The sequence below is a fragment of the Coregonus clupeaformis genome, unplaced genomic scaffold (genome assembly GCF_020615455.1).
Source record: "Coregonus clupeaformis isolate EN_2021a unplaced genomic scaffold, ASM2061545v1 scaf1283, whole genome shotgun sequence".
Classification (NCBI taxonomy): Eukaryota; Metazoa; Chordata; class Actinopteri; order Salmoniformes; family Salmonidae; genus Coregonus; species Coregonus clupeaformis.
The window spans coordinates 66,669-92,239 of record NW_025534737.1 but is presented as its reverse complement, the minus strand read 5'-3'; the positions used below and the strand labels follow the sequence as shown (position 1 = coordinate 92,239).

Here is a 25,571-nt window from a genome sequence, read left to right as displayed (position 1 = left end):
TTTCAAGTCTTGCCACAGATTGTCAAGCCGATTTAAGTCAAAACTATAACTAGGCCACTCAGGAACATTCAATGTCGTATTGGTAAGCAACTCCAGTATATATTTGTCCTTGTTTTTTAGGTTATTGTCCTGCTGAAAGGTGAATTTGTCTCCCAGTGTCTGGTGGAAAGCAGACTGAACCAAGTTTTCCTCTAGGATTTAGCCTGTTCTTAGCTCTATTCCGTTTCATTTCATCATAACAAACTCCCTAGTCCTTGCCGATGACAAGCATACCCATAACATGATGCAGCCACCACCATGCTTGAAAATATGAAGAGTGGTACTCAGTGTTGTGTTGGATTTGCCCCAAACAGAACGCTTTGTATTCAGGACATAAAGTGAATTTCTTTGCCACATTTTCTGCAGTTTTTGGTGCCTTATTACAAACCGGATGCATGTTTTGGAATATTTTTATTCTGTACAGGCTTCCTTCTTTTCACTCTGTGATTTAGGTTAGTATTGTGGAGTAACTACAATGTTGTTGATCTATCCTCAGTTTTCTCCGATCACAGCCATTAAACTGTTTTTAAATCACCATTGGCCTCATGGTGAAATCCCTGAGCGGTTTCCTTCCTCTCCGGCAACTGAGTTAGGAAGGACGCCTGTATCTTTGTAGTGACTGGGTGTATTTATACACCATCCAAAGTGTAATTAATAACTTCACCATGCTCAAAGGGATATTCAATGTCTGCTTCTTTTATTTTTACCCATCTACCAATAGGTGCTCTTCTTTGTGAGGCATTGGAAAACCTCCCTGGTCTTTGTGGTTAAATCTGTGCTTGAAATTCACTGCTCGACTGAGGGACCTTACAGATGATTGTATGTGTGGGGTACAGAGATGAGGTAGTCATTCAAAAATCATGTTAAACACTATTATTGCACACAGAGTGAGTCCATGCAACTTATGTGACTTAAGCAAAATGTGTACTCCTGAAATTATGTAGGCTTGCCATAACAAAGTAGTTAAATACAAGACATTTCAGTTTAAATTGTTATTAATTTTTAAAAATGTCTAAAAACATAATTCCACTTTGACATTATGGGGTATTGTGTGTAGGCCAGTGACACAAAATCAAAATGTTACCCATTTTAAATTCAGGCTGTAACGTAACAAAATGTGGAAAATGTCAAGGGGTGTGAATACTTTCTGAAGACACTATGTACACAGCAGACAAAAAAGTTAAGATGTCATGTCATATGTCGTCCGTCTCTGTCCGTTCTCGTGATGATATCCATCTGCTTAAAATAATCTCCTAAAGATGAACAGATTAGAGAGAAAGAGGAGAGATGAGAAGTAAAGGGTTAGCAGAGCAAGGGTTCAATATAAATATAACATGCCATTTAGCAGACGCTTTTATCTAAAGCGACTTACAGTCATGTGTGCATGAGGATCGAACCCACTACCCTGGCGTTACAAGCGCCATGCTCTACCAATTGAGCTACAGAGGACCACCCATAACAGAGAAAGGGTTAACAGAGAGAGGGTTAACAGAGAAAGGGTTAACAGAGAAAGGGTTAACAGAGAAAGGGTTAACAGAGAAAGGGTTAACAGAGAAAGGGTTAACAGAGAGAGGGTTAACAGAGAGAGGGTTAACAGAGAAAGGGTTAACAGAGAAAGAGTTAGGGTTAACAGAGAAAGGGTTAACAGAGAAAGGGTTAACAGAGAAAGGGTTAACAGAGAAAGGGTTAGGGTTAACAGAGAAAGGGTTAACAGAGAAAGGGTTAACAGAGAAAGGGTTAGGGTTAACAGAGAAAGGGTTAACAGAGAAAGAGTTAGGGTTAACAGAGAAAGGGTTAACAGAGAAAGGGTTAACAGAGAAAGGGTTAACAGAGAAAGGGTTAGGGTTAACAGAGAAAGGGTTAACAGAGAAAGGGTTAACAGAGAAAGGGTTAGGGTTAACAGAGAAAGGGTTAACAGAGAAAGAGTTAGGGTTAACAGAGAAAGGGTTAACAGAGAAAGGGTTAACAGAGAAAGGGTTAACAGAGAAAGGGTTAACAGAGAGAGGGTTAACAGAGAGAGGGTTAACAGAGAAAGGGTTAACAGAGAAAGGGTTAACAGAGAAAGGGTTAGCAGAGAAAGGGTTAGCAGAGAAAGGGTTAGGGTTAACAGAGAAAGGGTTAACAGAGAAAGAGTTAGGGTTAACAGAGAAAGGGTTAACAGAGAAAGGGTTAACAGAGAAAGGGTTAACAGAGAAAGGGTTAACAGAGAAAGGGTTAACAGAGAAAGGGTTAGGGTTAGACGGAAGTCGTACCTGAACTGTGACCCTGCAGAGACAGTCTGGAGAGGAGAGATGTTCCTCTGTCAGGTGAGATGGGTAGATGATGTAGCACAGCATCAAGTCCTAGAATACAATACACAGAGTAGCCAAGCATCAAGTCCTAGAATACAATACAATACACAGGGTAGCCAAGCATCAAGTCCTAGAATAAAATACACAGGGTAGCCAAGCATCAAGTCCTAGAATTCAATACACAGGGTAGCCAAGCATCAAGTCCTAGAATACAATACACAGGGTAGCCAAGCATCAAGTCCTAGAATACAATACACAGGGTAGCCAAGCATCAAGTCCTAGAATACAATACACAGGGTAGCCAAGCATCAAGTCCTAGAATACAATACACAGGGTAGCCAAGCATCAAGTCCTAGAATACAATACACTATATATACACTACACACTAACTACTACATAGACTATATACTACACACTGCATATACTAACTATAATACAACTCAATATTAGAAAGGTGTTCTTAATGTTTTGTCCACTCAGTGTATTTCTACATCTTAGTTATCTGTCAGGTGAGATGGGTAGATGAGGTAGCACAGCATCCACTCCTGGAATACCATATGGTTGACTTAGAGTTACTTAGTTATGAGAATGTGTATGTTATTGTGGAGAACATATTTGTATTAGGTGTAGACACCACCATGAATATGCCCCAAGGATAGGTAGGGGTGCATACAAATCCTAAAATTAGAATTTAATTATATTAGAAATAACATTGTAATTCTATGGTGGGCTGGACCCAGGCAGTAAGGTGAAGGTGCATTACCTTGGAAACGTTGCCGGTAATCCTGCTGAGAGCAGCCAGAGACCTCCAGCTGAACGGACGTAGAGCCCCTCCTCTGCACGGCTGGTGTACCTTCTCAACCACCACAGAGTAACTAGAGGGAGTGGGATGGAGATCAATATTTCAGATAAACACTGTTTAAACAATTAGTGGATCTCAATGGAAATGTTAATGTACTGTAATTCATACAAACCTTGAATGGTAGAAAGGTGGTCCTTTTCGGTAAAGCACTGCATGGAAGAGAAAATACAGTACAAGCCAATAAGACTAACAGAATCATCATAGCATCAAGAATCAAGACATCTGAGCGTCAAGAGTGTTTTGTTATGGTTGGAGGATCACAGTCAACCCATTAAAATAGGGGAGTCTAACTCATTCAATGGAGGGTCTAGTGTACATTTACATTTTACATTTTAGTCATTTAGCAGACGCTCTTATCCAGAGCGACTTACAGGAGCAATTAGGGTTAAGTGCCTTGCTCAAGGGCACATTTACGTCATTTAGCAGACGCTCTTATCCAGAGCGACTCACAAATTGGTGCATTCACCCTATAGCCAGTGGGATAACCACTTTACCATTTTTTTTGGGAAATGGTCTCTGTTGAAAATGGTCTTTCATTTCAACAGAGACCTAGACAACCAGGTGAGGGGAGTTCCTTACTAAGACCTAGACAACCAGGTGAGGGGAGTTCCTTACTAAGACCTAGACAACCAGGTGAGGGGAGTTCCTTACTAAGACCTAGACAACCAGGTGAGGGGAGTTCCTTACTAAGACCTAGACAACCAGGTGAGGGGAGTTCCTTACTAAGACCCTAGACAACCAGGTGAGGGGAGTTCCCTTACTAAGACCTAGACAACCAGGTGAGGGGAGTTCCTTACTAAGACCTAGACAACCAGGTGAGCGGAGTTCCTTACTAAGACCTAGACAACCAGGTGAGGGGAGTTCCTTACTAAGACCTAGACAACCAGGTGAGCGGAGTTCCTTACTAAGACCTAGACAACCAGGTGAGGGGAGTTCCTTACTAAGACCTAGACAACCAGGTGAGGGGAGTTAACCCATTAAACTAACAGTGAAACTATACCGCAAACATTCACAGTCAACCAATTAAACAGTGAATCTAAACCGCAAAGATTCACGGTTGTCATGACTCTCTTTGGTGAGGTGCCAGATCAGCTTGACACATGGTTGGGGAGAAGGGGGGGTTAATGGTTGGGGAGATAGATATCATCCTGACTAACATACCCTCTAAATACACCTCAGCTGTCTTCAACCAGGATCTCAGCGATCACTGCCTTATTGCCTGCGTCCGTAACGGGTCCGCGGTCAAACGACCACCCCTCATCACTGTCAAACGCTCCCTAAAACACTTTAGCGAGGAGGCCTTCCTAATTGACCTGGCCCAGGTATCCTGGATGGATATAGATCTCATTCCGTCAGTAGAGGATGCCTGGTTGTTCCTTAAAAGTAATTTCCTCTCAATCTTAAATAAACATGCCCCATTCAAAAATACAGAACTAAGAACCGATATAGGCCCTGGTTCTCCTCAGACTTGACTGCCCTTGACCAGCACAAAAACATCCTGTGGCGTACAGCATTAGCATCAAATAGCCCCCGCGATATGCAACTTTTCAGGGAAGTTAGGAACCAATATACACAAGCAGTCAGGAAAGCAAAGGCTAACTTTTTCAAACAGAAATTTGCATCCTGTAGCACTAACTCCAAAAAGTTTTGGGACACTGTAAAGTCCATGGAGAATAAGAGCACTTCCTCCCAGCTGCCCACTGCACTGAGGCTAGGAAACACTATCACCACCGATAAATCTACAATAATCGAGAATTTCAACAAGCATTTTGCTACAGCTGGCCATGCTTTCCATCTGGCTACCACTAACCCGGCCACCAACTCTGCACCCTCTGCTGCAACTTGCCCATGCCCCCCCGCTTCTCCTTCACACAAATTCAGACAGCTGATGTTTTGAAAGCGCTGCAAAATCTGGACCCCTACAAATCAGCTGGGCTAGACAATCTGGACCCTTTCTTTCTAAAACTAGCCGCCGAAATTGTCGCTACCCCTATTACTAGTCTGTTCAACCTCTCTTTCATAACGTCTGAGATCCCCAGAGATTGGAAAGCTGCCGCAGTCATCCCCCTCTTCAAAGGGGGTGACACTCTAGATCCAAATTGCTACAGACCTATATCCATCCTGCCCTGCCTTTCGAAAGTATTCGAAAGCCAAGTTAACAAACAGATAATTGACCATTTCGAATACCACCGTACCTTCTCCGCTATGCAATCCGGTTTCCGAGCTGGTCACGGTGCACTTCAGCCACGCTCAAGGTCCTAAACGATATTATAACCACATTGATAATAGACAGTACTGTGCAGCCGTCTTCATCGACCTGGCCAAGGCTTTCGACTCTGTCAACCACCGCATTCTTATTGGCAGACTAAATAGCCTTGGTTTCTCAAATGACTGCCTCGCCTGGTTCACCAACTACTTCTCAGATAGAGTTCAGTGTGTCAAATCGGAGGGCCTGTTGTCTGGACCTATGGCAGTCTCTATGGGGGTGCCACAGGGTTCAATTCTTGGGCCGACACTTTTCTCCGTGTATATCAATGATGTCGCTCTTGCTGCTGGTGACTCTCAGATCCACCTCTCACGCAGACGACACCATTTTGTATACATCTGGCCCTTCATTGGACACTGTGTTAACAAACCTCCAAACGAGCTTCAATGCCATACAACAATCCTTCAGTAGCCTCCAACTGCTCTTAAACACTAGTAAAACTAAATGCATGCTTTTCAATCGAACGCTGCTGGCACCCGCCCACCCGACTAGAATCACCACTCTCGACGGGTCTGACCTAGAGTATGTGGACAACTACAAATACCTAGGTGTCTGGTTAGACTGTAAACTCAACTTCCAGACTCACATAAAGAATCTCCAATCCAAAGTTAAATCTAGAATCGGCTTCCTATTTCGCAACAAAGCCTCCTTCACTCATGCTGCCAAACATGCCCTCGTAAAACTGACTATCCTACCGATCCTTGACTTCGGGCGATGTCATTTACAAAATAGCCTCCAACACTCTACTCAGCAAATTGGATGTAGTCTATCACAGTGCCATCCGTTTTGTCTCCAAAGCCCCATACACTACCCACCACTGTGACCTGTACGCTCTTGTTGGCTGGTCCTCACTACATGTTCGGCATCAAACCCACTGGCTCCAGGCCATCTATAAATCACTGCTAGGCAAATCCCCGCCTTATCTTAGCTCATTGGTCACCATAGCAGCACCCACCCGTAGTCTGCGCTCCAGCAGGTATATCTCACTGGTCATTCCCAAAGCCAACACCTCCTTTGGCCGCCATTCCTTCCAGTTCTCTGCTGCCAATGACTGGAACGAATTGCAAAAATCTCTGAAGCTGGAGACTCTTATCTCCCTCAATAACTTTAAGCATCAGTTGTCAGAGCACCTTACCGATCACTGCACCTGTACACAGCCCATCTGAAATTAGCCCACCCAACTACCTCATCCCTATATTGTTATTTATTTTGCTCATTTGCACCCCCAGTATCTCTATTTGCACATAATCTCTTGCACATCTAGCATTCCAGTGTTAATACTATTGTAATTATTCTGCACTATAGCCTATTTATTGCCTTACCTCCATAACTTGCTACATTTGCACACACTGTATATATATTTTCTGTTGTATTTCTGACTTTATGTTTTTTACCCCATATGTAACTCTGTGTTGTTGTTTTATTGCACTACTATGCTTTATCTTGGCCAGGTCGCAGTTGTAAATGAGAACCTGTTCTCAACTGGCTTACCTGGTTAAATAAAGGTGAAATAAAAAAATAAAAAAAAGGGGGGGTTAATGGTTGGGGAGAGGGGGGGTTAATGGTTGGGGAGAGGGGGGGTTAATGGTTGGGGAGAGGGGGGTTAATGGTTGGGGAGAGGGGGGGTTAATGGTTGGGGAGAGGGGGGTTAATGGTTGGGGAGAGGGGGTTAATGGTTGGAGAGGGGGGTTAATGGTTGGGAGAGGGGGGTTAATGGTTGGGGAGAGGGGGTTAATGGTTGGGGAGAGGGGGGGTTAATGGTTGGGGAGAGGGGGGGTTAATGGTTGGGGAGAGGAGGGGTTGGGCCGGTTTTATGACTTAACAGCCGGTCATAAATAGTTTGCAGACAAATCTCTGTTATAGAGAGACTTTTGCCGCCAAAACCCTTTTCTCCAAAAGATTGGACATTAGAACATTATTTCTAACATCCAAATGTTTGGAACGTTTGGTGGGGATGTAAACAATAATCATGTGGTTTATTATTTTGTGATGTCATTAAGGATGGTATAACAAATGAACTAACTCCGAAAGTTTCTGGGTCGGGTTTGGGTTTGGGTTAGCATCTAAATGGTTCGCATTCTGGGTCGGGTTAGCATCTAAATGGTTCGCATTCTGGGTCGGGTTTGCATCTAAATGGTTCGCATTCTGGGTCGGGTTAGCATCTAAATGGTTCGCATTCTGGGTCGGGTTAGCATCTAAATGGTTCGCATTCTGGGTCGGGTTTGCATCTAAATGGTTCGCATTCTGGGTCGGGTTAGCATCTAAATGGTTCGCATTCTGGGTCGGGTTAGCATCTAAATGGTTCGCATTCTGGGTCGGGTTTGCATCTAAAGTGTTCGCATTCTGGGTCGGGTTTGCATCTAAATGGTTCGCATTCTGGGTCGGGTTTGCGTCTAAATGGTTCGCATTCTGGGTCGGGTTTGCATCTAAATGGTACGCATTCTGGGTCGGGTTTGCATCTAAAGTGTTCGCATTCTGGGTCGGGTTTGCATCTAAATGGTACGCATTCTGGGTCGGGTTTGCATCTAAATGGTTCGCATTCTGGGTCGGGTTAGCATCTAAATGGTACGCATTCTGGGTCGGGTTTGCATCTAAATGGTTCACATTCTGGGTCGGGTTTGCATCTAAATGGTACGCATTCTGGGTCGGGTTTGCATCTAAATGGTTCACATTCTGGGTCGGGTTTGCATCTAAATGGTTCGCATTCTGGGTCGGGTTTGCGTCTAAATGGTTCGCATTCTGGGTCGGGTTTGCATCTAAATGGTACGCATTCTGGGTCGGGTTTGCATCTAAAGTGTTCGCATTCTGGGTCGGGTTTGCATCTAAATGGTACGCATTCTGGGTCGGGTTTGCATCTAAATGGTACGCATTCTGGGTCGGGTTTGCATCTAAATGGTTCACATTCTGGGTCGGGTTTGCATCTAAAGTGTTCGCATTCTGGGTCGGGTTTGCATCTAAATGGTACGCATTCTGGGTCGGGTTAGCATCTAAATGGTATGCATTCTAGGTCGGGTTTGCATCTAAATGTTGTATAAAATATATGATAAGTATGAGAATACTTTTGTGATGATAGGAATGTGATTTTAGTCTACTAATAAGATAATAGTTTTTCATATAAACTATGCACAGTGACTAGCCACGCCCCGAGTGACATCAGAGATCGTGTCATCACGATGGAACGCCCCTTTTACCCAGAGGGCATAAAAACAGCTTGAAAAACAAATTAACCTTTAGACCTGGAAGCGTGGAGCTGTGGCTACATGGCTTAAAATGGTTAGACCAGGAAGCGTGGAGCTGTGGCTACATGGCTTAAAATGGTTAGACCAGGAAGCGTGGAGCTGTGGCTACATGGCTTAAAATGGTTAGACCAGGAAGCGTGGAGCTGTGGCTACATGGCTTAAAATGGTTAGACCAGGAAGCGTGGAGCTGTGGCTACATGGCTTAAAATGGTTAGACCAGGAAGCGTGGAGCTGTGGCTACATGGCTTAAAATGGTTAGACCAGGAAGCGTGGAGCTGTGGCTACATGGCTTAAAATGGTTAGACCAGGAAGCGTGGAGCTGTGGCTACATGGCTTAAAATGGTTAGACCAGGAAGCGTGAGAGTGGCGACTGCACGTTTAGAATGGTTAGACCTTTGAATGAGAAAGACCAGACGACATGAAGCGCGAGCTCACGTTACAAATGGTTGAACCTCTACAGACCAGAAAACGTGAGACGGTAGTCCATACGTTTCAAATGACGAAACTCTCAATCTCTACACGAGAAGAAGACCACACACTAGACCAGGGTTCTTCAATTCCGGTCCTGGAGGGCCGAAACACTTCTGTTTTTTATTTCTACCTGGTAGTTAATTGCACTCACCTGGTGTCCCAGGTCTGAATTAGCCCCTGATTAGAAGGAGATGATGAAAAACAGAGGTGTCTCGGCCCTCCAGGACCGGAATTGAAGAACCCTGCACTAGACCGTAGCGTTATCAGTCTGCAGCTGGCATGTAAAGTTGTCTAGAGAACTTTCACTAAAGACACCAGTTGGGAAGGACCATCCCTCTCAGACAACCGTTGGTACATCTGAAGTATCTATTCTAACGAACACTCCATTCGAAGACAAGCCGAGTCTCACCGAAGTGGGATAGGACACTCAAACCCTTTTTGAGAAAGTGGTTCAACAGAGAGATGACGATCAAGGACAGCTACACGTAAATATGCATTGCATTTCTTATCCGAATGAGCGGTGGTTTCCAAATGTAACAACGATAAGTTGAATCTCTGTCTCTTACTTTCACTCTCTTTCTATTGACCCTCCTTCCCATAACATTTTAGTAATTTAGCAGACACTCTCACCCAGAGCGACTTACAGTTGGGTGAGTGCATACATTATTTTTTATTTATTTCATACTGGCCCCCCGTGGGAATCGAACCCACAACCCTGGCGTTGCAAACGCCATGCTCTACCAACTGAGCTACATCCCTGCCGGCCATTCCTTCCCCTACCCTGGACGACGCTGGGCCAATTGTGCGCCGCCCCATGGGTCTCAATTTTAGAATAAGGCTGTAACGTAACAAAATGTGGAAAAGGTCAAGGGGTCTGAATACTTTCCGAAGGCACTTTATCTCAAAATCATTGTCATGTGGTTCATCAAAATTCTATCCAAATCTAAATGAAAATGATACAAACTTAAAAGTAACTTCTATTGCCAACTATGTAAAAATAGCCTCCATAAAGCCAACAAATAAAAACATTGCAGCCTGCAGGTAGAAAATATCCAGATGAAAATAAATATCCTATAAATCACATTGGCTACACATGGCCTGTCTGCAACGAACTGGAAACACTGTATAAAATATTCTGGGTCCTCAGAGTTTCCTGCCAGTGACAGACACAGCTGTAGGATAAGAAGCAGTGCTTAACAGCTGTAGGATAAGAAGCAGTGCTTGACTTGGGCAGGAGCTCACCTGAGCTGAGTACTCAAATGTTCTACTGCTTCAACTCCTGTTCCTCTTATAGAATATTCGCTCAAAAGAGCTCCTGCATCTAAACGAACAGTACCAGCACCCAAAATGAGTACCGGAACCTATTAACCCTAACCCTAACAGTACCAGCACCCAAAATGAGTACCGGAACCTATTATCCCTAACCCTAACCCTAACCCAAACAGTACCAGCACCCAAAATGAGTACCGGAACCTATTAACCCTAACCCTAACCCTAACCCAAAATGAGTACCGGAACCTATTAACCCTAACCCTAACCCTAACCCATCTAAACGAACAGTACCAGCACCCAAAATGAGTACCGGAACCTATTTCAGTCCAAGTCAAGCACTGATAAGAAGTAATCAGGTACAGTGCCTTGCAAAAGTATTCATCCCCCTTGGCGTTTTTCCTATTTTGTTGCATTACAACCTGTAATTTAAATGGATTTTTATTTGGATTTCATGTAATGGACATACACAAAATAGTCCAAATTGGTGAAGTGAAATGAAAAAAATAACTTGTTTCAAATAATTCAAAAAAATAAATAACGGAAAAGTGGTGCGTGCTATGAAGCCCCTAAATAAGATCTGGTGCAACCAATTACCTGGGCAAAAAATCCCAGTGGCTAGATGTGCCAGCTATAGAGACATACCCCAAGAGACTTGCAGCTGTAATTGCTGCAAAAGGTGGGTCTACAAAGTATTGACTTTGGGGGGGGTGAATAGTTATGCACGCTCAAGTTCTGGTTTTTTGTCTTATTTCTTGTTTGTTTCACAATAAAACATAATTTGCATCTTCAAAGTAGTAGGCATGTTGTGTAAATGAAATTATACAACCCCCCAAAAAATCCATTTTAATTCCAGGTTGTAAGGCAACAAAATAAGAAAAATGCCAAGGGGGGTGAATAGATTCGCAAGCCACTGTATATATCAATGAATTGGCAAGGGCACTAAAACAGTCTGCAATTAATTAACTTATTATTAACTCACTGAGGTCAGTCCCGTACTTCACCCCAGGCTTGGGCACCCACCCCCTGCTGCGGAAGTAATGGTAGGCCATGTATGAAGTCTCAAAGTGGGGCTGGACCGACCGGAACATCTCCCACAGCTGGAGCACAGACAACGGCTCCTGAAGAGGGTTAGGGTTAGAACAAACAAGACTCTTAGCAAACAAGACTCTTACCAAACAAGACTCGCACCATTTAGATTTTAGTCATTTAGCAGACACTCTCACCCAGAGCGACTTACAGTTAGTGAGTGCATACATTATTTTTTTTATTTTTTTCATACTGGCCCCTGTGGGAATCGAACCCACAACCCCTGGCGTTGCAAACGCCATGCTCTACCAACTGAGCTACATCCCTCTGCCGGCCGTTCCCTCCCCTACCCTGGACGACGCTGGGCTAATTGTGCGCCGCCCCATGGGTCTCCCGGTCGCGGCCGGCTCGACAGAGTAAACAAACATGCACCATAACAGCAAAGGCTTTAGTTAATATGATCGTATAATATGTTTATAAGACTGTAGCTTCTTACCTCATTGTAGTAAACTGAAAGGCATCCTAATGCATAGACCAAGAAGAAAGCCTGAAATAAGAAAATAATGTTCAAAAGATTAGAAAAAGAGAAATACAGCGGGAGGACCCTACTCCTAATGTTGGGGTGCTATCTAAAGATCTATCCCTAGGTCACTGGTCACCAACCGGTCGATCTATCCCTAGGTCAGTGGTCACCAACCGGTCGATCTATCCCTAGATCAGTGGTCACCAACCGGTCGATCTATCCCTAGGTCAGTGGTCACCAACCGGTCGATCTATCCCTAGATCAGTGGTCACCAACCGGTCGATCTATCCCTAGGTCAGTGGTCACCAACCGGTCGATCTATCCCTAGGTCAGTGGTCACCAACCGGTCGATCTATCCCTAGATCAGTGGTCACCAACCGGTCGATCTATCCCTAGATCAGTGGTCACCAACCGGTCGATCTATCCCTAGGTCAGTGGTCACCAACCGGTCGATCTATCCCTAGATCAGTGGTCACCAACCGGTCGATCTATCCCTAGGTCAGTGGTCACCAACCGGTCGATCTATCCCTAGGTCAGTGGTCACCAACCGGTCGATCTCCAAGCCTTTCCTAGTAGATCGCCAAACATTTCTGTAAAAAGACCAACGATAAAGCCTTGTATCTCCTATTTTTTTATTTGCTCTGTTTGCGGTAAGTGCACTTGATTCAGCTGGCCTGCACACCGGGTAGTCGAAGTGTTCCCATTTTGAACCATTTCATGTGTCTGAAGGTACAAACTCTGCCTAACCGGCCGGCCCAGAGAGCAAATCAAGTGCACCTATAATAGGTCTACCGCTGGCCTATCAAATAGCTTAGATCACCTGCAGCTTTCACGATCCCACAGCGAAGTTGATAGTCGACCCCACCTCCTGATGTGATGGAGGTCATTGGTAAGTTAAAGATAGCAGCAGGTCATGATGAGATTGGTGCCTCCAGTGTCTTCCTCGATCACTGAGCCTCTAACGTACAGTGCATTCGGAAAGTATTCAGACCGCTTCCCTTTTTCCACATTTTGTTTCGTTACAGCCTTATTCTAAAATTGAATAAATAAATGTTTCCCCTCAATCTACACACAATACCCCATAACGACAAAGCAAAAACAGGTTTTTAGAAATGTTTGCAAATGAATTAAAAAATAAAAAACAGAAATACCTTATTTACATACAGTAACAGTCAAAAGTCTGGACACCTACTCATTCAAGGGTTTTTCTTTATTTTTACTATTTTCTACATTGGCCTGATTCACACAGTCCCCTCTGAACAGTTGATGTTGAGATGTGTCTGTGACTTTAACTCTGATGCATTTATATTGGGCTGCAATTTCTGAGGCTGGTAACTCTAATGAACTTATCCTCTGCAGCAGAGGTAACTCTGGGTCTTCCATTCCTGTGGCGGTCCTCATGAGAGCCAGTTTCATCATAGCGCTTGATGGTTTTTGCGACTGCACTAGAAGAAACTTTCAAAGTTCTTGACATTTTCTGTATTGACTGACCTTCATGTCTTAAAGTAATGGACTGTCGTTTATCAAATCAAATCGTATTTGCCACATGCGCCGAATACAACAGGTGTAGACCTTACAGTGAAATGCTTACTTACAAGCCCTTAACCAACAATGGAAATTGGCTCCAATCATGCACCGTCCACAGGGTATGGCATGGCATTGCAAAATGGAGTGATAGCCTTCCTTCTTCAAGATCCCTTTTACCCTGTACAAATCTCCCACTTTACCACCACCAAAGCACTCCCAGACCATCACATTGCCTCCACCATGCTTGACAGATGGCATCAAGCACTCCTCCAGCATCTTTTCATTTGGTCTCGTCTCACAAATGTTCTTCTTTGTGATCCGAACACCTCAAACTTCGATTTGTCTGTCCATAACACTTGTTTCCAATCTTCCTCTGTCCAGTGTGTGTTATTTTGCCCATCTTAATCTTTTTCTTTTTATTGGCCAGTCTAAGATATGGCTTTTTCTTTGCAACTCTGCCTAGGTCAGCATCCCGGAGTCGTCTCTTCACTGTTGATGTTGACTGGTGTTTTGCGGGTACTATTTAATGAAGCTGCCAGTTGAGGACCTGTGAGGCGTCTGTTTCTCAACCTAGACACTCTAATGTATTTATCCTCTTGCTCAGTTGTGCACCGGGGCCTCCCACTCCTCTTTCTATTCTGGTTAGAGCCAGTTTGCGCTGTTCTGTGAAGGGAGTAGTACACAGCATTGTACGAGATCTTCAGTTTCTTGGCAATTTTTCGCATGGAATAGCCTTCATTTCTCAGAACAAGAATAGACTGACGAGTTTCAGAAGAAAGTTATTTGTTTCTGGCCATTTTGATCCTGTAATCGAACCCACAATTGCTGATGCTCCAGATACTCAACTAGTCTCAAGAAGGCCAGTTTTATTGCTTCTTTAATCAGCACAACAGTTTTCAGCTGTGCTAACATAATTGCAAAAGGTTTTTCTAATGATCAATTAGCCTTTTAAAATGATAAACTTGGATTAGCAAACACAACATGCCATTGGAAAACAGGACTGATGGTTGCAGATAATGGGCCTCTGTACACCTATGTAGATATTCCATTACAAATCAGCCATTTCCAGCTACAATAGCCATTTACAACATTAACAATGTCTACACTGTATTTCTGATCAATTTGATGTTATTTTAATGGGCAAAAAAATTGCTCTTCTTTCGAAAACAAGGACATTTCTATGTGACCCCAAACTTTTGAACGGTAGTGTACATGTGGGTAGAGTTACAGTGACTATGCATAGATAAACAGAGTAGCAGCAGCGTAAAAGAGGGGTTGGGGTGTGGGGGACAATGCAAATAGTCCGGGTAGCCATGATTAGCTGTTAAGGAGTCTTATGGCTTGGGGGTAGAAGCTGTTAAGAAGCCTTTTGGACCTAGACTTGGTGCTCCGGTACCGCTTACCGTGCGGTAGCAGAGAGAACAGTCTATGACTAGGGTGGCTGGAGTTTTTGAAAAAATTTTGGGCTTTCCTCTGACACCACCTGGTATAGAGGTCCTGGATGGCAGGAAGCTTGGCCCCAGTGATGTACTGGGCCGTACGCACTACCCTCTGTAGTGCCTTGCGGTCGGAGGCCGAGCAGGTGCCATACCAGGCAGTGATGCAACCAGTCAGGATGCTCTCGATGGTGCAGCTGTAGAACTTTATGAGGATCTGAGGACCCGTGCCAAATCTTTTCAGTCTCCTGAGGGGGAATAGGCTTTGTCGTCCCTCTTCACGACTGTCTTGGTGTGTTTGGACCATGATAGTTTGTTGGTGACGTGGACACCAAGGAACTTGAAGCTCTCAACCTGTTCCACTACAACCCCGTCGATGAGAATGGGGGCGTACTCAGTCCTCCCTTTTTTCCCTGTAATGTAGTCCACAATCATCTCTTTTGTCTTGATCACGTTGAAGGAGAGGTTGTTATGCTGGCACCACACTGCCACCTCCTCCCTATAGGCGGTCTCATCGTTGTCGGTGATCAGGCCTCTGTTGTATCATCGGTAAACTTAATGATGGTGTTGGAGTTGTGCCTGGCCATGTAGTTATGGGTGAACAGGGAGTACAGGAGGGGACTGAGCACGCACCCCTGAGGGGCCCCTGTGTTAAGGATCAGCGTGGCGGATGTGTTGTTACCTACCCTTACCACCTGGGGGCGGCCCGTCAGGAAGTCCAGGATCCAGTTGCAGAGGGAGGTGTTTAGTCCCAAGATCCTTAGCTTAGTGATGAGCTTTGAGGGCACTATGGTGTTGAACGTTCCTCTTGTCCAGGTGGGAAAGGGCAGTGTGGAGTGCAATAGAGATTGCGTCATCTGTGGATCTGTTGGGGCGGATTGCAAATTGGAGTGGGCGTAGGGTTTCTGGGAAAATGGTGTTGATGTGAGCCATGACTTTCAAAGCATTTCATTGCTACAGACGTGAGTGCTACGGGTCGGTAGTCATTTAGGCAGGTTATCTTAGTGTTCTTGGGCACAGGGACTATGGTGGTCTGCTTGAAACATGTTGGTTTTACAGACTCAGTCAGGGACAAGTTGAAAATGTCATTGAAGACACTTGCCAGGTCGTCAGCGCATGCTCGGAGTACACGTCCCGGTAATCCGTCTGTGAATGTTGACCTACTTAAAAGTCTTACATCGGCTTTGGAGAGCGTGATCACATAGTCATCCAGAACAGCTGATGCTCTCATGCATGCTTCAGTGTTGCTTGCCTCGAAGCGAGCATAGAAGTGATTTAGCTCGTCTGGTAGGCTTGTGTCACTGGGCAGCTCGCGGCTGTGCTTTCCTTTGTAGTATGTAATAGTTTTCAAGCCCTGCCACATCCGACGAAGCCGGTGTAGTACGATTCAATCTTAGTCCTGTATTGACTCTTTGCCTGTTTGATGGTTCGTCGGAGGGCATGCGGGATTTCTTAAAAGCGTCCGGGTTAGAGTCCCGCTCCTTGAAAGTGGCAGCTCTACACTTTAGCTCAGTGCGGATGTTGCCTGTAATCCATGGCTTCTGGTTGGGGTATGCAAGCACGGTCACTGTGGGGACGACGTCATCGATGCACTTATTGATGAAGCCAGTGACTGATGTGGTGTACTCCTCAATGCTATCAGAAGAATCCCGAACATATTCCAGTCTGTGCTAGCAAAACAGTCATGTAGCTTAGCATCTGCATCAACTGACCACATCATTATTAACCAAGTCACTGGTGCTTCCTGTTTTAGTATTTGCTTATAAGCAGGAATCAGGAGGATAGAGTTATGGTCAGATTTGCCAAATGGAGGGCGAGGGAGAGCTTTGTATGCGTCTCTGTGTGTGGAGTAAAGGTGGTCTAGAGTTTTTTTTCCTCTGGTTGCACATTTAACATGCTGGTAGAAATTAGGTAGAACGGATTTAAGTTTCCCTGCATTAAAGTCCCCGGCCACTAGGAGCGCTGCCTCTGGATGAACATTTTCCTGTTTGCTTATGGCCTTATACAGCTCATTGAGTGCAATCTTAGTGCCAGCATCGGTTTGTGGTGGTAAATAGACAGCTACGAAAAATATAGATGAAAACTCTCTTGGTAAATAGTGTGGTCTACAGCTTATAATGAGGTACTCTACCTCAGGCGGGCAAAACCTTGAGACTTCCTTAGTATTAGATTTTATGCACCAGCTGTTGTTTACAAATATACACAGACCGCCACCCCTTGTCTTACCGGAGTCAGCCGTTCTATCCTGCCGATGTAGCGTATATTCCGCCAGCTGTATGTTATCCATGTCGTCATTCAGCCACGACTCAGTGAAACATAAGATATTACAGTTTTTAATGTCCCGTTGGTAGGATAACCGTAATCTTAGGTCGTCCAATTTATTTTCAAATGATTAAACGTTGGCTAATAGGATTGATGGAAGAGGCAATTTACTCGGCTGCCGTCGGATCTCATAAGGCACCCCGACCTACGTCCACGATATCTCTGTCTCTTCGTCATGCGAATGACAGGGATTTGGGCCTTGTCGGGTGTCTGTAGGATATCCTTCGAGTCCGACTCGTTGAAGAAAAAATCTTCGTCCAATACGAGGTGAGTAATCGCTGTCCTGATATCCAGAAGCTCTTTTTGGTCATAAGAGACGGTGGCAGAAACATTATGTACAAAATAAATTACAAATAACGCGGAAAAACACACATACTAGTACAATTGGTTAGAGGGCTGTAAAACGGCCATCTTCTCCGAAGTTCTCTGAAGTAATTTGCTTATTTGAGCTTTTCTTGCCATAATATGGACTTGGTCTTTTACCAAATAGGGCTATCTTCTGTATACCTTGTCACAACACAACTGATTGGATCAAACACATTAAGAAGGAAAGAAATTCCATAACTTTTAAGAAGGCACATTTGTTAATTGAAATGCATTCCAGGAGACTACCTCATGAAGCTGGTTGAGAGAATGCCAAGAGTGTGCAATGTAAAAAATAGTAAAAATAAAGAAAAACCCTTGAATGAGTAGGTGTCCAAACTTTTGATTGGTAGTGTAAGTATTCAGACCCTTTGCTATGAGACTCGAAAATGACCTCAGGTGCATCTTGTTTCCATTGATCATCCTTGAAATGTTTCTACAACTTGATTGGAGTCCACCTGTGGTAAATTCAATTGATTGGACATGATTTGGAAAGGCACACACGTGTCTATATAAAGGTCCCACAGTTGACAGTGCATGTCAAAGCAAAAACCAAGCCATGAGGTCGAAGGAATTGTCCGAGACAGGATTGTGTCGAGGCACAGATCTGGGGAAGGGTACCAAGACATTTCTGCAGCACTGAAGCTACCCAAGAACACAGTGGCCTCCATCATTCTTAAATGGAAGAAGTTTGGAATCACCAAGACTCTTCCTAGAGCTGGCTGCCCGGCCAAACTGAGCAATCGCGGGAGAAGGGCCTTGGTCAGGGTGGTGACCAAGAACCCGATGGTCACTCTGACAGAGCTCCAGAGTTCCTCTGTGGAGATGGGACAACCTTCCAGAAGGACAACCATCTCTGCAGCACTCCACCAATCAGGCCTTTATGGTAGAGTGGCCAGATGGAAGCCACTCCTCAGTAAAAGGCACATGACAGCATGCTTGGAGTTTGCCAAAAGGCAGCTAAAGGACTCTCAGACCATGAGAAACAAGATTCTCTGGAATGGTGAAACCAAGATTGAACTCTTTGGCCTGAATGCCAAGTGTCACGTCTGAAGGAAACCTGGCACCATCCCTACAGTGAAGCATGGTGGTGGCAGCATCATGCTGTGAGGATGTTTTTCAGCAGCAGGGACTGGGAGACTAGTCAGGATTGCTGGAAAGATGAACGGAGCAAAGTACAGAGAGTTCCTTGATTAAAACCTTCTCCAGAGCGCTTAGGACCTCAGACTGGGGTGAAGGTTCTCCTTCCAACAGGACAACGGCCCTAAGCACACAGGCAAGACAACGCAGGAGTGGCTTCCGACAAGTCTCTGAATGTGCTTGAGTGGCCCAGCCAGAGCCCGGACTTGAACCCGATCGAACATCTCTGGAGAGACCTGAAAATAGCTGTGCAGCGACGCTCCCCATCCAACTTGACAGAGCTTGAGAGGATCTGCAGAGAAGAATGGGAAATACTCCCCAAATACAGGTGTGCCAAGCTTGTAGCGTCATACCCAAGAAGACTCAAGTCTGTAATTGCTGCCAAAGGTGCTTCAACAAAGTACTGAGTAAAGGGTCTGAATACTTATGTAAATGTAATATTTCCGGGTTTTTTCAAACATTTCTAAAAATCTGTTTTTGCTTTGTCATTATGGGGTATTGTGTGTAGATTGATAAGGGGAAAAAAATATTTAATCAATTTAGAATAAGGCTGTAATGTAACAAAATGTGGGAAAATAATCAAGGGATCTGAATACTTTCCGAATGCATTATATACCTCACGTTTTGAAATATAATTTGTAAATGGTCTGAGAAGATCATCATTGGCAGGTCAATTCAAGCGTAGCCAATATCCAGTGATAATGTACTGGACCTACAGCCTACTGCACAAACCTCACTGCTACAGAACTCTTTAATTGGTTCATGTTGCAGAGGCTTACGTTTTTTAAAAGTCATTTAAAAAAAGTTTCTGAGCAGTAGATCTCGGCCTGCATTTTGACTCAGAAAATGATGTCTGCTCAGAAAATGTTGCGGAACACTGCCCTAGATAATGGCACTCTAGTGCACAGTATTGGTGGTGCTAGTGGAGGTGTCACCAGGACAGGGTTGGTTGTGGGGACAGAGGACAGGATTGGTCGTAGGGACAGAGGACAGGGAGGGTTGTGGGGACAGAGGACAGGATTGGTCGTGGGGACAGAGGACAGGGAGGGTTGTGGGGACAGAGGACAGGGAGGGTTGTGGGTACGGAGGTGAGTTGAGTCACTCAGCCTCACTTCAGAACACTAACAGCTCTGTGAGGTCACACAATTAACTCCAATACCCCTCTAACTCAGCAGAGCTCACACAGCAGACCCAGACCTCACACAGCAGACCCAGAGCTCACACAGCAGACCCAGAGCTCACACAGCAGACCCAGACCTCACACAGCAGACCCAGAGCTCACACAGCAGACCCAGACCTCACACAGCAGACCCAGACCTCACACAGCAGACCCAGACCTCACACAGCAGACCCAGACCTCACACAGCAGACCCAGAGCTCACACAGCAGACCCAGACCTCACACAGCAGACCCAGAGCTCACACAGCAGACCCAGAGCTCACACAGCAGACCCAGAGCTCACACAGCAGACCCAGACCTCACACAGCAGACCCAGAGCTCACACAGCAGACCCAGACCTCACACAGCAGACCCAGACCTCACACAGCAGACCCAGACCTCACACAGCAGACCCAGACCTCACACAGCAGACCCAGACCTCACACAGCAGACCCAGACCTCACACAGCAGACCCAGACCTCACACAGCAGACCCAGACCTCACACAGCAGAGCTCACACAGCAGACCCAGACCTCACACAGCAGACCCAGACCTCACACAGCAGACCCAGACCTCACACAGCAGACCCAGACCTCACACAGCAGACCCAGACCTCACACAGCAGACCCAGACCTCACACAGCAGACCTCACACAGCAGAGCTCACACAGCAGACCCAGACCTCACACAGCAGACCCAGAGCTCACACAGCAGACCCAGAGCTCACACAGCAGACCCAGAGCTCACACAGCAGACCCAGACCTCACACAGCAGACCCAGACCTCACACAGCAGACCCAGAGCTCACACAGCAGACCCAGAGCTCACACAGCAGACCCAGACCTCACACAGCAGACCCAGACCTCACACAGCAGACCCAGACCTCACACAGCAGACCCAGACCTCACACAGCAGACCCAGACCTCACACAGCAGACCCAGAGCTCACACAGCAGACCCAGAGCTCACACAGCAGACCCAGAGCTCACACAGCAGACCCAGAGCTCACACAGCAGACCCAGACCTCACACAGCAGACCCAGAGCTCACACAGCAGACCCAGAGCTCACACAGCAGACCCAGACCTCACACAGCAGACCCAGACCTCACACAGCAGACCCAGACCTCACACAGCAGACCCAGACCTCACACAGCAGACCCAGACCTCACACAGCAGACCCAGACCTCACACAGCAGACCTCACACAGCAGCTCTTCAGAAAAAGGAAACCATGTATCCTGCTGGAGTGTCAGATCTGAGCTGTTCATTATTCCCCTGAGTCAGGAGGACTGAGGGTTGGTCTTAGCACTGACACACACGTTTCTCTAACACAACTCCTCCTCCTCCTCATCATCATCAGATCCAGCTGTGACAATACAATCCTCATGAACATGTTATTGATTCCCTCCATCACAGCCAAACTATGGTTCAGGACAACTAGAATAGAGAAGAATACAGAGAAGAGTGGATGGTGTCTTACCTCCTCCAGAGTCAGTTGTAGGTACTCTAGCAGTCTGAAGGGGTTGACTCTACACACTCTCCTCACCGTCATCCCTGGCCCTGGTCTACCCTGCTGGAACACACAGAACCACAACACATCCGTTAGAAACATGATCCCAGAACACATCCGTTAGAAACATGATCCCAGAACACATCAGTTAGAAACATGATCCCAGAACACATCCGTTAGAAACATGATCCCAGAACACATCCGTTAGAAACATGATCCCAGAACACATCAGTTAGAAACATGATCCCAGAACACATCCGTTAGAAACATGATCCCAGAACACATCCGTTAGAAACATGATCCCAGAACACATCAGTTAGAAACATGATCCCAGAACACATCCGTTAGAAACATGATCCCAGAACACATCCGTTAGAAACATGATCCCAGAACACATCCGTTAGAAACATGATCCCAGAGCCTCCCGAGTGGCGCAGCGGTCTATGTAAGATCACAGATCCTCCAACACATCGCAGTGTTCACTACAGCCTGGGGTTCGATCCGGGAGTCCCATAGGGCGGTGCAGAATTGGTCCAGCGTCGTCCGGGATAGGGGAGGGTTTGGCCGGGGAGCTTTCCTTGGCCCATCGCGCTCTAGCGACTCCTTGTGGCAGGCCGGGCGCCCGCAAACAGACTTCAGTCGTCAGTTGAAAAGTGTTTCCTCCGACACATTGGTGCGGCTGGCTTCCAGGTTAAGCGAGCAGGTGTTAAGGAGCAGTGCGGCTTGGCGGGTCATGTTTCGGAGGACGCATGACTCGACCTTCGCCTCTCCTGAGCCCATTGGGGAGTTGCAGCAATGAGACAAGATCGTAACTACCAATTGGATATCACAAAATTGGGGAGAAAAAGGGGGTAAAATAAAAATATATATAATTAAATAAAAACAAGATCCCAAAACACATCAGTTACATTATTATCATCTTATCTTGTCAATAATAACACTGTTAACAAGGTCTGACACAGTATGCCTAGGCTACACAGTTTATACAGACCATCACACTGAATAACGAGTCAGACCAGGACAAACTCCTGACTACAACTAGGGCCCAGAGGTTTTCCTGGTTGGGTCACCTGGTCAGGAAGAACTTGTGAGAAAATGTGTTAAATTATTTGTCCTGATAATTACACTTTACCTTGACAACACTGTTCTCCTCTTCCTCTTCCTCCTCCTCCATCACCAGTACATACTCATACCCACGGTCTGCCTCTGCCTGTCTGTCTCCCTGCAGGGTAAGGGTCTCCAGCACGCTGTCCTCCAGGCGACAGCCACAGTCAACCAGCCAGTCATCATGCTTGGAGCACCGGACCGTATCCAGGGCCGCCTGGTCTATCTGCTGGGGCTCCTGGGGGTACAGCTCAGCCAGGGGGTCGAACCGACCGTCTCCCTGCCTCCTAGGCCTCTTAGCCTGGGGACACTCACTGTCCTGCTCCCCCTGATCGTCTGGGCTGCAGGAGGCTAAGGCCTGGACCTGCTGTTCCCCTGTCCCTGCCTGCTCTGAGGCCATGTCCTGGAGTTTACCTGCCCCTGACCCGGTTTCCTCTCTTCTGTCATCATGTCCATTTTCCTCTCTGAGCTCTGGCTCCATTGGCTGACAAAGTCTCTGCAGCATCTGATTGACAACATCCTCCTCCAATCCCTGAGCTAGGAGTACGTCCCGTGCCCAGCTCAAATGCTTCTGGTACCTGGGAGAGAGGAGAGAGGTAGACTCATGCTGTGCAACTGGTAGACACCAATACACTACATTACCAAAAATATGTGGACACCTGCTTGTTGAACATCTCAATCCAAAATCATGGACATTAATATGGAATTGGTCCCCCCTTTGCTGCTATAACAGCCCCCACTCTTCTGGGAAGGCTTTCCACTAGATGTTGGAACATTGCTGAGGGGACTTGCTTCCATTCAGCCACAAGAGCACTGGGCACTGATGTTGGGCGATTAGGCCTGGCTCGCAGTCTGCGTTCCAATTCGTTCCAAAGCTGTTCGATGGGGTTGAGGTCAGGGCTCTGTGCAGGCCAGTCAAGTTCTTCCACACCAATCTCGACAAACCATTTCTGTATGGACCTCGCTTTGTGCACGGGGGCATTGTCATGCTGAAACAGGAAAGGGCCTTCCCCAAACTGTTGCCCCAAAGTTGGAAGCACAGAATAGAATGTAATTGTATGCTGTAGTGTTAAGATTTCCCTTCACTGGAACTAAGGGGCCTAGCCTGAATCATGAAAAACAGCCCCAGACCATTATTCCTCCTCCACCAAACTTTACAGTTGGCACTATGCATTAGGGCAGGTAGCGTTCTCCTGGCATCTGCCAAACCCTGATTCATCCGTTGGACTGCCAGATAGTGAAGCGTGATTCATCACTCCAGAGAACACGTTTCCACTGCTCCAGAGTCCAATGGCGGCGAGCTTTACACCACTCCAGCTGACGCTTGGCATCGCGCATGGTGACCTTAGGCTTGTGTGCGGCTGCTCGGCCAAGGAAACCCATTTCATGAAACTCCTGACGAACAGTTATTGTGCTGACGTTGCTTCCAGAGGCAGTTTGGAACTCGGTAGTAAGTGTTGCAACCGAGGAATACCTGGAATAGTATAAAGTAATCCTTCTACCCCCCCATAAAAAAAAAAGTGGTTGTCCCACTGGCTATCCTAAGTTGAATGCACCAATTTGTAAGTCGCTCTGGATAAGAGCGTCTGCTAAATGATGTAAATGTAAATGTACCAACACATCCTCCGAGAGCAACTTGTCCCAACCATCCAAGAACAGTTTGGTGACGAACAATGCCTTTTCCAGCATGATGGAGCACCTTGCCATAAGGCAAAAATGATAACTAAGTGGCTCGGGGAACAAAACATCAACATTTTGGGTCCATGGCCAGGAAACTCCCCAGACCTTAATCCCAATGAGAACTTGTGGTCAATCCTCAAGAGGCGGGTGGACAAACAAAACCCCACAAATTCTGACAAACTCCAAGCATTGATTATGCAAGAATGGGCTGCCATCAGTCAGGATGTGGCCCAGAAGTTAATTGACAGCATGCCAGGGCAGATTGCAGAGGTCTTGAAAAAGAAGGGTCAACACCGCAAATATTGACTCTTTGCATAAACGTAATGTAATTGTCAATAAAAGCCTTTGACACTTATGGAATGCTTGTAATTATACTTCAGTATACCATAGTAACATCTGACAAAAATATCTAAAAACACTGAAGCAGCAAACTTTGTGAAGACCAATACTTGTGTCATTCTCAAAACCTTTGACCACGACTGTATAGTTCAGAACATTCAGATGAGAGCTACTGCTGTAACCATCCAGTCCTGCTATCAACAGATACTTACTTGATCAGGGAGATGACAGGCAGAACTCTCTCACCAAACTCTACAGAGACGGAGAGAAGACACGTTTAGATGGGCCAGTTCTACAACACTGTTGACCAATCCAATAATAGGCCTTGAGAGAATTAGCAGTTGAATACTCACTTTCCCATTGGTGTGAGATACTGTGGTCTGGTCTGCTTCTTGATAAGATGCCTTTACCAAAGTAACCCTTGATAACAACATGACAAAGTCAAAATGAGCAGCTCCATAATCTTGGAAAATAACGAAATCTCGCGTGAACGCTTTTCACTACGGCTAGTTAGAGAAGTAGTGTGGGACTAGTAGCTAGCTTCATCATACTAGTAGCTAGCTTCATCATACTAGTAGCTAGCTTCATCATACTAGTAGCCTCCTCTCCAGTGGATGTATCTGAATATTTAGCTAAACAACAGAGCCTGCTGTCTGCTACACACCTTGCCGTAGAGAGCCTGTATGTGTTCAGGGTCCCTGACTATCACATGCTGGTTGACCATCTCTGCTCTGTAGATTAGGGTCTGCTGCAGCCTCGCTTCCTCCGCAGCCAGAGGGACCGGGAACGGGGCGTCATACGCCTCATACACTCTGGCCCGCCGTTTGGGCGCCTGGAACACCGCGTCCGTCATGGCGTTAAGGATGGACCTATCGGACAACACAGGTGTTATCTGCCTTCTCCTCTTGTATGGATGCGGTACATTACTAGTACAAGCGGCAATGTGAACACACGCTGTTCAATGAGTGTTACACGAATTCCTTCCCTTGGAACGCACCGGTACATTA

The 25,571-nt window shown here is 45.9% G+C and overlaps 1 protein-coding gene across 2 annotated transcripts; it reads right to left on the bottom strand.

Annotated features, from left to right (window-relative positions):
* Window positions 1-1,124: 1,124 nt before the first annotated feature.
* Window positions 1,125-25,526, bottom strand: tsen2 (TSEN2 tRNA splicing endonuclease subunit). 2 transcript variants are annotated; one of them, XM_041891223.1, is made up of 11 exons: window positions 25,229-25,526; window positions 24,918-24,984; window positions 24,777-24,816; window positions 22,574-23,123; window positions 21,412-21,504; window positions 11,963-12,013; window positions 11,420-11,558; window positions 3,305-3,341; window positions 3,094-3,205; window positions 2,292-2,381; window positions 1,125-1,292 (listed from the first exon to the last, which is right to left on the bottom strand). In XM_041891223.1, the coding sequence occupies exons 1-11, from the start codon at window positions 25,415-25,417 to the stop codon at window positions 1,233-1,235; spliced, it is 1,428 nt and encodes a 475-aa protein (XP_041747157.1). In that variant the 5' UTR covers window positions 25,418-25,526; the 3' UTR covers window positions 1,125-1,232. The 2 variants fall into 2 exon arrangements, with proteins under 2 accessions (XP_041747157.1, XP_041747158.1); XM_041891224.1 differs by having other exon boundaries at window positions 21,412-21,501.
* Window positions 25,527-25,571: the final 45 nt, after the last annotated feature.

Excerpts from the sequence above, each read along its gene's own strand:
- tsen2 (XM_041891223.1), bottom strand. The coding sequence starts at position 25,417 with ATGACGGACGCGGTGTTCCAGGCGCCCAAACGGCGGGCCAGAGTGTAT. Across the intron at positions 24,985-25,228 it reads TACAGGCTCTCTACGGCAAG|GGTTACTTTGGTAAAGGCAT; the intron begins GTGTGTAGCAGA and ends GTTGTTATCAAG. Across the intron at positions 23,124-24,776 it reads CCTGTCATCTCCCTGATCAA|GTACCAGAAGCATTTGAGCT; the intron begins GTAAGTATCTGT and ends CCTCTCTCCCAG.